This window comes from Amborella trichopoda, chromosome 5, assembly GCF_054954075.1.
Source record: "Amborella trichopoda isolate Santa Cruz 75 chromosome 5, AtrichopodaSantaCruz75HAP2 v2.0, whole genome shotgun sequence".
Taxonomy (NCBI): domain Eukaryota; kingdom Viridiplantae; phylum Streptophyta; class Magnoliopsida; order Amborellales; family Amborellaceae; genus Amborella; species Amborella trichopoda.
In genome coordinates, this window is record NC_142340.1 from 2,005,250 (window position 1) to 2,022,218 (window position 16,969).

The following is a 16,969-nucleotide window of genomic DNA, read 5'->3' on the forward strand; positions in this document are numbered from 1 at the left end:
TCCTAAAAGGCAAAATGGATGATGGGAAAAATTAAAAAAAAAAAAAAAAAAAAAAAAATTCATTTTGCGTGGTAATGTTCATGGTTATAGTGATAGTACTATTGTGCCTCACTTGAAAGTCATGGCCTCCACCCTCACTAATGCATTAAAAAATTTGACTATTTCCAAAACAGGAAGGGGCTAGTCATCCCCACTGGTCTAAAAAAAAAGAAAAAGTTTATGGCTGAGATTCGCAAAACCTAGAATTTTGGATCCAAAACCATTTTTTAAGATAGATTTTGGAGGGGGGTACAATTGTAAATTGGGGGGGAGTTGGCTGGTTCACCAAATACTTTTCTATTACAAAATAATCACATAATTTTCTTGTAAATTGGGGGAGTTGGATGACTCGCCAAATACTTTTCTATTATAAAATAATCACATAACTTTTTATTTTATATTCAACTCCTTTTTATTTTTTATCAAATTTTTATTTTCTTTGTAACACCTCTTGAGAACTTGAATTTTAAGAAAAATAATGGGTTTGACACTTGAAGCATCGCTAACAGCATGGTTCGGCAGTTTGAAGCGCCAAACCTACTTGTTTAACTAAAAATCACTTTTTAAGTATATATATTGCTCCATGAGAGCATACTGCACACTTGCTCCCTTGAGAAAAAGAGCCACTTAGATGGTATTCTGGATCCAAAAGTTTGGGATCCACCTAAGGATCACCTAATTTTTTTAAAAAATAAAATAAAAGGAAAACATTGGATTTTGAGTCGTTAAACTCTTGCATCTGGTCATCCCTATTGTTGGATTTTTAAACTTAAGATGCTAGATTTTTTAACACATACAAAGCATTCGACAATTATTTTCCGAAGGATTGTCACTAGGTTGAAGAGTTTACATCCTAAAAATTTAAGGGCCTAAAACAGGCACCTAGATTTGGTTCTAGTTGGGGAGCACGGGCGCAGCATGTTCCAGTAGAACCGCACGATATATGCACGTAAAGAAAGTGGGTTTGAAGAGAATGACTTGGGGCTTTGGCGGTGGTGTTGTTGAGCCTCATGGTGAGGTCAGTGACTCCATTCTCATCAAAGGGTAGGGGCTCAAATCTCTATTGACTTTACCAATAATTTAGAAAACGGGTAGGGGCTCATCATCCCCACTGAATTATCCCCAAAAAAAAAAAAAAAAAAAAAAAAAAAAAAAAGGTGGATTTTGAAGGCCGAACCCATGTTTTCACTTACAAAAAGTGGGATCCATATATAAAAACTAAAGTATGGAAAAAGTTTAAATAAGGGTGAGGCCCTAAACAATTAAAAGGTGCACCTCAAATACTTATTAGAAGAGGTTGTTTCAATGTCCAAAAATCTTTTAATTGATCATCTCGACTTAAAGATATATGAACATGAGAAAAAATGAATTCCAAGTCTTGGAAATAGTATGTCTTGTAATACATTTTCTGGATTGTCAATTTTCAAAATTTTCTAGTATTCATAGATCTATTCTATTTACACTAATTTTGAAGTTTTAAATTTTATGATTAGAAATAAAAATGAATTTTGAAGGGCTCATCATCCCCGCTGAATTACCCCAAAAAAAACAAAAAAAAAAAGTGGATTTTGAAGGCCGAACTCATGTTTTCACTTACAAAAAGTGGGCTTTGTAAGATGTGAGAGATCCATATATAAAAACTAAAGTACGGAAAAAGTTTATATATGGGTGAGGCCCTAAACAATTAAAAGGCGCACCTCAAATACTTATTAGAAGAGGTTGTTTCAATGTCCAAAAATCTTTAAATTGATCATCTCGACTTAAAGATATATGAACATGAGAAAAAATGGATTTCAAGTCTTGGAAATAGTATGTCTTGTCATACATTTTCTGGACCGTCAAGTTTCAAAATTTTCTAGTATTCATAGATCTATTCTATTTACACTAATTTTGAAGTTTTAAATTTTATAATTAAAAATAAAAATAAATTTTGAGGGCATCACCAAAATTTCCAGTATTGAAACATCTTTCGATACTACTTAAAAAAATACCTTATTTTGATTGTTTAGGGCCTCAGCCTTATACAAACCAGACTCATAAAGTATTTAATAGGTTTAGTTCTTGAAGGTATGTAACCGAGGCTTAGAGGGCTTGGCTTTGAAGAGGAGCATGCAATGTGAGAGAGAGCCATTGGGCCAAAGAGAGTTAGAGAGAGAACTGAGAAAGAAAGAGAGAGAGATGTAGAGAGAGAAGGATATGTGTGTAGAGAGAGCTATTAGGCCAAAGAGAATTGAAGAGAGAACTAGAGAGAGAGAGAGAGCTAGTAGGAAGATTGTAAAGGGAGAGGGTTATATATAGAGATGCCAATGATCCATGAGCTATAGAGAAAGAGCTGATAGATTTGTGACAGCGTAGAGAGAGAATAAAACAAGGACCTAAAGCTAGCTAAATACCCTTCACCTAACTGCTCTTTTACAAGAGGTTAAAAATAACAAACAAAAGACCATATTACCTCTATGGTACAATGGTAAATAATAAAATAAAGAATGGGGAATCATATATATCATAATGTTTTCACAATTTTATTATCTAACACCCTCCCTCAATCTAAAAGTGCATCTTGCATTGAAAGCTGTCGAGTCAACTCCAAATATCCTGGTTGCTATAATACCCTGGTAAATATATATGCCATCCAGGTGTGCGTAGGAACAAATAGCATAACAATGTTTCCATATATCACTTTTTTACGACGAAATGATAATCAATCTCTATGTGTTTCGTGGGCTACCAAAAATAGGTTCTTAACAGACGTCATAGCACTTTGGTTATCACAAGAGAGTTTAGTAGACTTTCTCATGGGTATTTGAATTTCATTAAGAAGACTATGAAACCATGCAACCTCTATTGCCTCATATTAGAAGATGTATTTATTTTTTGTACAATGGAAGTCACAATCATTTTTGGCCATTGAATGTGAAATACAATAGATGAAAGTGTATTACAGCACTCAAGATATTTGGTTTTGGACTTTATGTCCAAACAATAACAAATCTTTAACCACCTAATTTCAAATGTAACAGTTAATGATCATTGTGACGTCCTTACATCAAAAGTAAATGGTCTCATTATATGCATTTCCATAATATTGAGATAGGTTAATGTTCTTCTTTGTATACTTAGCTAAACGGGGTCAATAGTTTACTTTATGTTGCTTCGCAATTATGCTGTGAAGGATAATGCATTAGAGCATATATACTATGCTACCGTCAGAGCATATAATGTACATTTACTCCTTGAGTCAAAATATCTACTTGGGAGGATTTTGTTTTTCAATCTTGACTTTTGCGAACCACGAAAGAATCATTAGATTATTATTCTCAAAAATTAAAATTTTAGTTTTATACATTTAGGTTTCACTTTTTAATAATTGGACGGTCTCTATTGAATCTTGAGACATTATTTTTTTTCAAGTGCATATAAAGTGCAATTAAAAAACCTTTTTTTGAGGTTAATCTATAAGTTGAAGAGATTACAACACTCAAATTTGGGCTCCTAAAGTATAATATCTTTTGACAATGCATAAATTGGAAAACTATGTTTTATCAAGAATACTTTTACAAAGAGAAGGATTGGATGGCAAAATATCTCTTTCACTTTACTTTTATTAGCATCAGCAAATGTGGAAATTTATACGTATTCAAGCATATTGGCTTTAGAAAGTAAGTCCAGAATGTACTTGTTTTGAGATAAAGTCATTCCTTATGTAGTTTGAAAGATTTCAATATCTGAAAAACATTTTATTTCTCTAAAATCTTTCATTCAAATTTTTGACTGAACACTCTATGCCCGTTCATCTAGAAAATCATTTGCTTTTTCTTTATCTTTGTATTTCTTTTTCATATTTCTATTCCCAAGTGTAGAGATCTGGTTCTCTAATGTTATTTAATTTGGAATTCGTGCAAAACGCCTGAGGTTCTGATGCATTAGAGGCCATTGGTATTTTTTTTAATTGAACTTCACAAGGGCAGTGCATGCTTTGTGTGGGGGAAAAGCGATGTAATAGGGAATGTATTCTATGATTCACATGACCACAGAAACTGTCATCTCAATTGTCCATCACTATCATTCTTTAAAGGGAAATTTATCATAGATAAATTATTTCACATATTACCCTTTTGCAACTATTAAGTCATGAGCATGTGTTTTTTGATGGGTAATTTGAAATTAAACGAAAAGACATGGATAAGTTGTTTAGTTCATAGTTATTTTGATAAATTTCCCTTTTTTCAATACCTAGTGCAATGTTATCAGATTCGCTTTGCTTTCGCCGAAAAGCCGAAGTCTTCAGATTTTCAGCCTAGACTGAAGCAACGCAAAGCTCGGGTGTGTCCGCTTCGGCATGCTTCAGGCCAATCCAGTCTGATTTGGCCTCTTCGGCCAAAGCTTCAGCCTGCTTCGATTTGTTTCGGCCTACTTCGGGCGAAGCACAAGAATTGCCTTTTTTATTGTTTTTATTTTTATTTTTTATTTTTAAAGTTTTAATTATTTATTATTTAAATATATGTTAATATATGAATATACAATCTATTTATATTAAAAAAATTTATAAGCCCTCCTTTGAATCAGCCAAAGCACTGACTTGCTTTGTTTTCTGACCAAACTGAAAAAAGTTCCAAAAGTGAATCAGACAATATTGATAAAAGGAGAGGAGATTACCAATTGAGTCATGTCATGTTTTGGTGGATCCCATTCTCTCTCCATTGATATCTAAACAGAGGACATTGATGACAATTTTACTCCATAACACTCCTATGGTCATAATAATGCTATTATGCTTCCCTGTATTTCTTATGGATATCTCTCTCTCTCTCCGAGAGAAATGGAGAGTGGGTATCAAGAGAGAGGGTATTGAAGGGAATAGGAGCCCAGTACTTCATATGCGAAGCTTCAAATGAAATCCAGTACTGTTAAAATATCAAAGTTTTGAGAAGGATTTTGTGACCAGAGTATTTTATACAAAAGTTTCTAAGATCTAAGATTTGATAATTCCAACCAATGGAAAGGGCCCAATTTTGGTTTCTTAAATTCCATGGATGGGATTCTTCCTGGCCAAATGGACTGTGGATAATTGAGCTACTCCAATATGAGTAGGCTTTTTTTCTCAGGCTTGGCTCCACCCTGTTAATACAGTTACTACCAACAAATGTAATAAATTCATTTTTATTTTTATTTTATTTTTGTTTATCCAAATACATTCCAACTCAAATCAAGAACAACTCAATGTTAATCTATTAATTGATAGACAAATAAATATTTCTTATCCCCAATTAAAGTTTAGTTAGCCTCAATCCTTACACTACACTCGATGAAGTTTTCTCAACTGTTTAATCCAAATGAGGACAATATCATAATTATCACTAATACCTTGCACTTAAAGGGAAGAATAAAACAGAGCTATACATATAGTAATCTCCCTGCTGATCTCAAGATTCTCAACCCTTTGTCCAAATGAATGCATAATGGATATGTAATCTTCTTACCAAGTTATATAAGTATTTTCATCCTAAAGTAAGAATATTATACTAAAACATAGTTAAAGAAACTTATAATTTAATATTTTGTGAATAATTGTATGGATTCTTTCATTTCTTGTTGATTGTTATATGGGATTTTTTGTATATTCTTTCATATTTTTTGGATTATTATATGGGATTATATGGTACAAGATAATCACTCCTAATCGCCAATTTGAAATCTGGATGCTAAGGGTGTGCCACAAAGTTTGGAAAAAAAATAAAAAATCATAGTCTTTAAGCATGGCACAACCCTGGCTAGTTGATTTCACATCAGTTAAGAGTTGTCGAGTTGTTGTGACCTTCTTCTACCAATGATAAATGATACTAGGAAAGGTGTTTTGTGAGTAGCCTTCCGACTCAAAATCGTCCATCTTTAAGATGAACTTCCGCAACTAAATATTCCTATCTAATGGATAGGAAAAATTTAAAAAAATAATACGTTTTAAAATTTTATTGTATTTTATTTTATTTTTTATTCATGATCAACATAGTGAACTCTGTAAATTTTATCCAATATCTATATCAAAAATAGTTGTTAGAGGGAGAATATTATGCGTTGGGGGACTCATAAAAACCGGGTCCATGATTTGATTGTATACTTTCTCTTGTTATTACAAACCTAACTACCAATCCCCAAATTCCAGGGATTTTGCTTTTTGAAAATCAATTTTTTGTGTTTTTACCATCATATTTTCATTAGAATGTGAATCTTACATGCCACTTAATAGTAACAGGAATACCAGACATTCATTATGCTAAATTCCCATAAGATAACAGTAACTTGCATATTTGGGATTTATCTCTCTACATATCTATAATTAAATGTACTGGACTTCTCAGGATATATGTACATGTGCCATAATCATGCAATAGAGGCCATTAATTGTGTTCGACTTATTAATAGCCTTTTCATCTCTCCTCGTATAATAAGAAACCTCCTCGTATAAGAGTTCCAGTAAATAGATAAAACTTGCCAAAACAAAAAACAACTTTAAAAAAATTGATATATAATAAAAAATATTCTCAAAATTTTCAAAATAGGAAAATATGAAAATTGGGATTATGTGAAAAAAAAAAAAAAAAAAAACAATCTTTTCCCAAAGCATATATATATATATATATATATATATATATATATATATATATATATATAGTGCGGTTGTATAGAGCCTAGGCTCTAAACAATCAAATTAGAGCCCACCTTCAAATTGTATTGAGAAATGTGGTTTTAATACTGGAAATCTTTGTGATAGCCTTAAAATATATTTTTCATCTTTATTTATAAATTTAAAGCTTCAAAAATAGTGTAGATCGACAGATCTATGAAAACTTGAAAATCTTGCAAATTGACGGTCCAAAAATGCGTTACAAAATACACTATTTTCAAAACTTAAAATTCAATTTTTTTCTCATGCCCATGCATCTGGATGTCGAGATGATCAATTTGAGGATATTTGAGCATCAAAACAAGCTCTTCTAATACAAGTTTTGAGGTAGGCTCTTATTTGATTGTTTAGATTGTTTAGAGCCTCGGCTCTATATAAACTTTTCTCATATATATATATATATATATATATATATATATATATATATATATATATATATATATATATGAATAGAACAATCCCATATTTTTCAAATTTTTGGTTATTTTTTTCTTTTTTCTTTTTTTTGAATTTTGATGTACCTCAAGTGGTACACAAAACTCAGGGTAACTCGGCCATGCCAAGTTACCCCGCCCGAATCCGAGTGAACGTGGATGAGTCCCGTAATACTGATTTTTCTCTGACATTATGACATTTTTCTATTTTTCTAATTATGATGTCTTAAAAATAACTTAAACAAATTTAACGGATTTATGCGTGTGCATGGCATAGGAAGTGGACTACCATTTCTTACTTTGTAAATCCTCCTCCCCATCTTTTTGCTTGTCAATGGATAGATTGAACTATTCAAGGATGTAGGGCCAAGGGACTGTGGCCCAAGTTGGGCTGGAATTATTAATGTTAACACACTCTCCATCAATGTACTATTTCTTTATCTAGGAATATAAAAAGGTAAAATCCTTTTGATGGAATAACGGATAGGGGTTTGAAGATATTTGAAAGCAAAACCAGGTTTAAAGGCCAAGTGAAAAGGACAAAGTATTGATTTCAAATCGCTAAAGCCCTAGATACATCTAACATTACTAATAATCATATATAACTTGTGTTCAAGAATAAAGTCTTCTATCAAATCAAGAAAGCATCCATAAATTTTGCGACCAATTCCACTTTTTTTATTCCAAATTAATTTTGCCACAAATTCATTGAATAAAAGTCCATGCTCTCGAGTCTTAGAGTCACTTCTCCAAATATGCTTATAAAAAGTTGTTAGCGTGCAATGGTTTGTACCCCCTAGCACAAGAAGACCTTTTGAGGTCTTCAGTTCCACTAACCCACAAAGGAAAAAGAGGACCAAAGATTTTACTTCTTAGTACTTGGTACTGTGTCCTAGCCATATTGAGGACCTTGGTCCTCTTGAAATTCCTAGCTTGTATACCTAGAGAAAGGTCTTAACATTGATGGTGAAAGGTTGTCATAATTCAATGTTCTTGGTATGGTACATGGTCACTTGTATGTACGATTTCTTATGTGTTCACACATTAAGGACATGATACCTATGTTTCAAATCTTAAAAATTTAGACACCTATTTACCTTTCTTCTTTAAATCTTGCTGTAAAATTATGGGTGCCGTTTGTATAGAGCCTAAGCTCTAAACAATGAAATTAGAGCCTACCTTCAAATAGTGTCAAGAAATGACGTTTTAATATTGAAAATCTTTGTGATAGACTTAAAATATATTTTCATCTTTATTTATAAAGTTTAAAGCTCCAAAAAATAGTGTAGATTGACGGATCTATGAAGACTTGAAAATTGATGGTCCAAAAATGCGTTAAAAAAATATTATTTCCAAAACTAATATTTGGACATCAAAACAACATCTTCTAGTGAAATTTTTGAGGTAGGCTCTAATTTGATTGTTTAAAGCCTTGGCTCTATATAAACTTTTCCCTAAAAGTACTCATTGTTGCATACAATGCCCCATCACCCTTTCTTTAGAAGAAAAAGTTTATATAAGGGTGAGGCCCTAAACAATCAAATTATGACGCACCTCAAATATTCACTAGAAGATATTCTTTTGATGCTAAAAACCCTCGATTCGATCATCTCGACATCAAGATAAATAGATTCCAATTCTTTGAAATAGTGCATCTTATAATGTGTTATCTAGACTGTCAATAATCTTTTAATTTTATAATTAAAGAAGGAAATAAATTTTAAGGGTGTCACAAAGATTTCTTGTACTGAAACAACGTGTTTCAGCACTATTTGAAGGTACGTTTTACTTTGATTGTTTACGGCCTCGGCCTTATACAAAAAAACACCTTTCTTTAAATAGTGCATGAATGTAAGGCAATTTTCTAGTTGGCATTTGACATGCATCCGAGTTAGACACGACACATATATCTGGGTCCTTGGAGAAAAGAATCCTCAAAATACAGAGAGAAATAGGTATCTTAATGTACTGGTAGTATAGAAGGAAGAAGCTAAAGAAATTCCCATGCTATGACAAGATAGATATGCCACTTATACATAGGGTGGTACGCTAGCACATGCTAGATTCCATGGATTGATCAACCCCTTTAATTTTTAGGGTATTAGTCCTAACCCCACTCTGCTTGTGACAACTTTAACAAGATTTCCCATTAATTTAGAATGGAATGATTAGAGTGCTTGATCACAATTGACTGTCAAAATCCATATCCAAGCTAGATCTTAATGATCCCAAGGATGTTGGTCCTTTATAAATCCATATTTTTACATTATAAAACAAGTTGTTAATGGATTGGTTAGATCTTGGAAGGCAAAGATGTCTACAAGAATAAAGATCACCTATTTAAGGGTGAGGTTTGTATATTGTTGCCTCCTTTGTAGATATAAGGCGCACCTAAAAAATTATTTTGAGATGTTGTTTCGGCATCAAAAACCTTATGATGGCTTCAAAATCTCTTTTTATCCTCAGTTATAAAATTAAAATTTCAAAAATGATACAAATCGAGCAGATTAAGAAACACTTGAAAATCTTGAAAAGGGATGGTCCAGATAACTTATTACAAGATGCATTATTTTTTGGACTTGAAATTCTTTTCTTTTCTTTTTTTTCATGCCCATTCATCTCAAGGTCAGGATGATCAATTGGAGGGTTCTCCTATGCCCTCTCCACTATAGGATTTTTGAGGTGGACCTTACTTCAACAGTATGAGGTTGCAACTTTATATGCACTTTTTCCCCTATTTAATGGCTATAGGATGCAATTGAGAGGACACGCGTGTCCAACACTACATGTGCTTTGGGATATGAGTTTGAAGATTTGGCTTTAGTCATGTGTCTTGAAGGCTCCTTGTTGTTTCCAAAGTCTATCCAACTTGTAAAGGCATTAAATTAACCAGGTATGATATCCAAGATGACTTGGTGGTCAGAGGCAATCTTCTTAGTATAAAATTGAGGCTTCATTGATCATGTTCTAAGGTATGAAGGCTGGACCATCTTTATAAAATTCTAGTTGTACAAACTTTTTTTATGGTTATTCACAGATGTCCTTATCTGTATAGTTGATATACCAAATGATCTTGGACCCTATGCTTTTTAAAAGTTGTTACCAAAGGTCCAAGCCAAACATTTTTATCTCTTTGTCAAGAAACTTATTTTAGGAGAATATTTCAATTAGACAAACGAAGCAAAGCAGTGGAAATGACCAAAATTTTTGTAATCTTTTTTTATTTTTGTAATATTAGTATTATTATTATTATTATTATTATTCTTATTATTATTATTATTTACTGGGGTATTTGGCTAGGGCTAGAAAAAGTACTCAAGTTTTACTCTAAAATTCAGGTTTTTGAACTAGGTAATGTTAGACCTAATTCTTGGAATATGCTATTTGGTTAGTATTAGGAAAATGGAAATATAGATAATAAGACCACTTATCTTTTGTATAAGGTCACAGTAATTTCTACTTGTTGGATTTGAAATCGGAAGCCCGAGAGCGTGTAATTGATCAAGATCAAAGTTCAAAAAAAAATTTCCGAACATTGTGACATACTTTAAGCTATCCAAAACATTCAATGGATGGAATTAATTGTAACCTCCTTATTTCAAAGATAGATGGTCTTATAGTATACAATACCAAAAAAATCCAGGTTTTCCATTTCCAATTTTCGGAGTCACTTGTTTGCAAACCCTGATTTTCAGGATTCTATAGGCACCGGTCCTACTTGGGCAGTTTTCAATGTTTCGAGTTATTAATCTAATGGGGCATATTGCACCCTTAGTAGATATGAGGCGATCCGGGCTATATAATTTAGAAAAGCTGGTGGAAAAATTACCTGGGTTTTAAGAGATCAAGTCTTAATTAGGTTTACTCTAACCCCAAAACAAGCTTTGTAGGGTAATTTAAACAATTTTTCTTTTAAAAAAATCCTGAATTTTATAAATTAGATAAAGTTTTACCCAGGATCTAAGGATGCTTGTTTAAGAACTGCATGTAAAACCCATGAAAGGGGGTTGCATTTTCTGACATTGATCTCATAAAACACAATCCAGAATTATAAAATCAAGGCCAAATCATCTACAAGTTTGTATATTGACCATGAAAAGCTCGCCATCTTCCAAAATCAAGGGCACCTTGGTAAGTTGCGGAGGAATCTTGGGTTCCTTTAAATAAACTTTCTTTAATAATATCAAAGTAGGGTATATAGATAGTTAGGGTTTAAAATAATGAAGTTTGTTTAACACTCAGTTATAAAAGCCACCTACAGGTGGATTTCCAAGAGATTCAAAAGATAAGTTCTTGAAGGCATAAGAGAAACAGAGAGAGAGATAGATAGATAGAGATTTATATAAAGTCCTCCCCCTATTGGGGACCGTATCTTTCCTTGTGTCCATGCCCAAAATAATTGAATAAATAACAATTAAAATGTACTATATAGTTCTTTCATATCTTTTCAAGTCCATGCCCCAAATTAAAATAGATAGTAAAATTAGTTAATTAAGAAATAGGCCTTTTTTTTATTATGGAGGGGGCTCATACAAGTTGGTGGTGGTTGAAGTATAGAATTTTTCTAATAGTTGCTGCAAATCGTGCGGAGTGATGCATTATTTGTGTACATGTGATGCAATCTATAATAGATATACATGTTTCCTAATTCAATTCCCCATTTATATTTCAGCCAGAAGATTATGTGTTCCCGAGGGTGCATGTACCCATGGTTAAAAAACCCATCTAGGAGTATTTCTAGGGTCTCATTGGGCTATAACTTCCTCAACCCAGCGATAATATAGCACGCATTCTATATTCATCTAAAAACTCCAATGACCTAAGATTGAATAGAGACCGTCCAAGTTTTAAACTTCTAGATTTAAGTATCTAGAACCTCAAAACTCAATTAAGCATTTTGAAAATACTTATATTTATATTTTAAAATGGATCCCTTAATTTTACTTCGAGAAAATACACCGGAATAGGTATTTTTCTCAAGGGAGTAAACATCCAATGTGCTCCCGCAAGAGCATGCTATACACGCTATATATTTAAAACATTTTTCCTTATGAAATTTCGAATTATAAACTACTAATATACCTGCGTAATTTTTTTGCTTACGAATTTTTTAATGTTTAAAGGTTGAATTATAGGATAGTGCTTGTAAAGTGTAGAACTTTTCATGGTAAAAAACCCACTTTTGTTTCATCCTTTGGTGTCCATAGTGTATTTTGTTTTATTTATTTGTTAAATTCGAAGCAAGAGACATGCTCAAGGGAAAATGCTGGATATTCCCTAGTTCACATGTGGCCATTAAGAAGCTTGGTGTTTTATGGAATTGACAAGCCCCTTGCTCATGAGCTGATGGGGTCTAGTTTTGAGAAAAAAAACATTTAACCAATAAATTATCGCTAAGAGACTGCTTGGCAGTCATGTCAAGTATCACATAGCATGCAACCCGTGTGATGCACGTAAGAGATGGACGGCCATGATTTACTGTTGCTTCATAACAAGCATTTACTCAATCAAAGACCATGTACAAGTGTATTGCATTTGCAATGGAGTTGAATTGTACATCTATTGTCATTGAGAATGACTCTAAGCTTCTCGTTGATTCTATGTGTCGGCGTTGCAGGCTTTTTTGGAGATTACGGCTAATATTGGCTAATAGTATATCTAAGCTTGCAATTTTTGCTGATCAGCAATGGAAGGTTCAACACATTTATAGGGAGGCTCGTATGGCTGCAGACTCTTTAGCCAAAGCAACAGTCCCTTTGAATGAAGCAAATGTGTGGCGTGCTCGCCCCCCCTGATTTTGTAATACCTTTCATTTCATCTGATGTTGTTTGTGTTCCCTTGCCAAGGGTTGTATAAGAACAGTTCATGTAATACCTCTTTTGATTTTTTAATAAAAATAGGTAGGGGCCTGATATCCTTATTGATTCACCAAAAAAAAAAAGGACAATGTGTTAGTGTTGCGAGAAACTCTAACAAATTTTGAGGTTGGGGTTTCTGATACTGTTGCTTTCTTCCACTTATGCATGAAAAAACGGTAAATATTTCATGTGTATTCCAATCACCTTAGTGGATTCCCTTATTCAATTGCAAAAGGAGATTGTACCACCACCTAGGAACCATATGGCAACCACCAAGGTATCCCAAATCCATTGCCAATAATCCATTTTACAAAGACATAGACATGTATTGCATCTTCTGATAGACACGAGTGTCAGAAACACCAATCCAAAATTGGCTTTTACAAATGAGATGTTTGCATGTTTTTTAGATAAGGATAGAGGTGAATTTTCAGTGATATTAAGCACTTCTATGGGGGATTTCTGCAAAAAAATCTTAAAAAAAAAGTTTCGAAAGTGTTAAACACAATAATTATGTTTTTAATGAATCGATATGCGTTAAAAATCACGAACTCTAGTGTCCATATTACTTATTCAAAGATAACTAATGGAGATTAAATATATCATTATAAGTGCTTTCTGTGAGGACTTTGGTTAATCTCTTCAATATGTCATCTAGATGTCTCTACAATACAACATGCACTACTTGTTCATAAGGGCATTTTGGGTACTGTGCACAATGTCCTTTGGTGTTGGAGACATAAGGCTCCTGAAAGTTTGCTTTAAAATAGTCCAAAAGGATATATGAGACAATTAAAGATGACTAAAAGACCCACTTTTCAATACAATATATTCTTATTTGGACCTTTGTATAAAGAAAAGATCTCTAACCATGCTAATGGACGGCTAAGATACACTTCAATTGGTGCACGTGTGTACCATCTGGGACGTTCATCATGCAAAACAAAGGAGTGGACCCACCTGCAAATCATCTCCTTATGCACGTGCTATGAAGTCAATAACAATACTCTAATTTTCTAAAATTTCTAAGTTCTAACTAAAAAACTTAAATTCAAAAAATAAAACAAAACTATAGCTAGAAATATATAACATTTTAAATTAAAATTTTCAACGTTTTAACTAAAGAACTTTAAAAAAAAAAAAAATTAAAAAAAAAATTATATCTCTAGCTAGAAGTATATAATATTTTGAATTAAAATAAAAGTATACATATTTCTTTTATTTAAATGAATTAATGTCTGGCCAAGCCTCCACGGGGTGAAAACATGTATACAAATAATGAAGAAAGTGGGTGATGAGATGAGAGATCACGGGGCTCCAATTCTCCTACATTTTGGCAGGGCTTGCAATCTGACTGGCCTGAAACGCGCTTTCAACTTTTCTGCCTCTCTCTCTCTCTCTCTCTCTCTCTCTCTCTCTCTCTCTCTCTCTCTCTCTCTCTCTCTCTTTCTCTCTCTCTCTCCTGTGAACTCGAATCTTAAGCTTTAAAAGCTCTTCCTCCCAACCACTCTGCGTTGTTTCTTCAAGGTCTCAAGCTTCTCTCTCTCTGTCGGTCCGTCGATCAAGTTTACAGCAACATGGAAAGCCATGGTTCAGGAGGAGGATGGCTGAGAAAAGGGAAGAAGGGCAGTGGTGATAAGCCAAGGCAGCCACAGAGAGGTTTAGGAGTGGCTCAACTTGAAAAGATTAGGATCCACAGCCAAATGGGCTATTCCTATATGCCACAGCTTACCAACCATAAGGTTCTCTCTCTCTCTCTCTCTCTCTCTCTCTCTCTCTCTCTCTCTCTCTCTCTCTCTCTCTTTCTCTTTCTCTCTCTCTCTCTCTCTGTGAATTAGTTCTTCTTATAAACAACATATGTCGCTATTTTTTGCAGGAAGATAATGTTCAAATGGACCCAAGCTTTCCTTCTACTGCATTAGCATCTCATTCCACCTCTTCCTCAAGTTTTTACTCAAATTATTTGGTAATCAATCTGTAATAGCTGTTAACCCTAGAGAAGCATTAATTTGATGGTCTAGCATTTGTTTTCAAGTGTAAATTCCATTGTTTTCTTAATTGATTTTCAACTAATTGATTTTCAACTCCCATTGATCTAGGGCCAATTGGGTTCTGGAGAGAATGAAGTATTTGAAGGAAGACACCAAGACTCTCCTAGGTTCTCTCTCTCTCTCTCTCTCTCTCTCTCTCTCTCTCTCTCTCTAACACACACTAAACTGGTGCTCTATCTCTCTATAATTGGTTCACTCTCTAACACACACTAAACTGGTGCTCTCTCTCTATAATTGGTTCTCTCTCCACCATACACAAAAATCTCTCTCTAACGCGCACACAATAAAATCTCTCTCTTTTTTGACACTCTCTCTCTCTCTGACCCATACACACACTAAAAGATAGGAATTCGGTGGAGATGGGGAATTGATACAGTTTTCTTTCTCTTCTCCAGAGCAGGCTTAACATCAGAACCTTATGCTTATCCTGATTATCAAAGGAATCTATCGAATTATGGAGGTGCTTTCATGGAGCACCAATCCTCTCTCCCTTCAAACATAACTAGAAACCTTCTACAACAAACAAATGAGGTAATTCCCTCATATTTATCACTTCATCACATAACCCTATTTCTTAGTCTGTTTTATTTTTATTAATGTCAATTCTTATCTTTTCTGATCATTTTATCAGGATTCGGTGCCAAAGAGGCGACGAGGCGGTTCAATTGGATCGAGTAGCCGCAACTCGGATTCTGGGGATGAGAGAGAAGTGGATCTTGATCTTAAACTTTCTCTCTAGGTCTTCATCTCTCTCTCTCTCTCTCTCTCTCTCTCTCTCTCTCTCAAGGTTCAAGCTGGTGCAATTGGGTTGATCAAATGGTTGTAGATTTTTAGCTATGCCCAATCCACCAGTATGTACTGATGATAAAAATGTAGAGTTGCACTGTGTGCATGGGTCATCAGTGCCATGAGAAGATAAGAATAGATGTTCAAGTGGTTAGGGTTTACATATAGCAATCAAATGAAAACTGAGCATCGTACGAGTTTGATTTTGTATTGCCTTCACCCTTATTCTATATAATTGATATGAGCAGCAAGAATGAAATCTGTCACGGGAGGAAAGAACAGTAAAAAGGTGTCGTGCAATCTCTCTCTCTCTCTCTCTCTCTCTCTCTCTCTCTCTCTCTCTCTCTGTGTGAGAGTGTGCGAAATTAGCTTTATTGGGAAACACTAGGGTTGTCCTTATTAGAGGCCTTTGTTTAGGTTGTATTGCTTATTTAAGGACACAATATGGGGCACTTGCCATGGATGACTCCACAAATAGTAACTCTCTTCCACTCCACAAGCACAAACTCTGTGTGTGATCGGAGAGAGAGAGGTGAATGTTTGCAAATTAGAATCAAATTAGAATGTAAGAGAGAGAGAGAGAGAGAGAGAGGGAGCCGCAATTCTCACACAGGGAGAAATTACAGTGACTCTGGTGTTTTTTAAGAAGAAAGCATAGGGTATCATGGTAATTAAAAAGGTGATTCTATGAAAGCAAGAAAGAAATTGAAATGATCCCCAAACAAGGGCTACCCTATTATGGTTATGGTAATAGTTGACTTCTAGGAAGAGGTAGGACCTCCAAGAGGTTATGAAGTACCTCTTGCAGAGAGCAGTATGACCTCTAAAAAAGGGATGTATTTTTATGGGGTTTTGGATTAGTAGTTTCCACTTCTAGAGAAAAAAACTCGTAGTTGCTTTCAAGGTTTTCTATACAGTAATGTAGTAATGGGAAACAGGAACTTAAACGGTGGTATTGCTCAGTCGGGAAAGTATATTTAGAAGAAAAATAAAGGGTTTGTAGTTATGTAAAAAGATGTCTATCACTTATAACCTAATGATATAATCTATATTGTGATAATGAAATTTATATTATCAATGTTCTCGACGTAATCATTCGGGGTGAACCACGTAGATCTT

General features: G+C 33.9%; 1 protein-coding gene across 1 annotated transcript; it reads left to right on the top strand.

Moving 5' to 3' along the window:
* The first annotated feature begins 14,329 nt into the window (after positions 1–14,329).
* LOC148781893 (protein SPEAR1-like) lies at positions 14,330–16,050 on the top strand. Its single transcript, XM_088866741.1, has 5 exons — positions 14,330–14,755; positions 14,890–14,979; positions 15,113–15,171; positions 15,460–15,595; positions 15,696–16,050. The coding sequence occupies exons 1-5, from the start codon at positions 14,591–14,593 to the stop codon at positions 15,801–15,803; spliced, it is 558 nt and encodes a 185-aa protein (XP_088722867.1). The 5' UTR covers positions 14,330–14,590; the 3' UTR covers positions 15,804–16,050.
* The last annotated feature ends 919 nt before the right edge of the window (positions 16,051–16,969 follow it).

Excerpts from the sequence above, each read along its gene's own strand:
- LOC148781893 (XM_088866741.1), top strand. The coding sequence starts at position 14,591 with ATGGAAAGCCATGGTTCAGGAGGAGGATGGCTGAGAAAAGGGAAGAAG. Across the intron at positions 14,980-15,112 it reads GTTTTTACTCAAATTATTTG|GGCCAATTGGGTTCTGGAGA; the intron begins GTAATCAATCTG and ends CCATTGATCTAG. Across the intron at positions 15,596-15,695 it reads TTCTACAACAAACAAATGAG|GATTCGGTGCCAAAGAGGCG; the intron begins GTAATTCCCTCA and ends TCATTTTATCAG.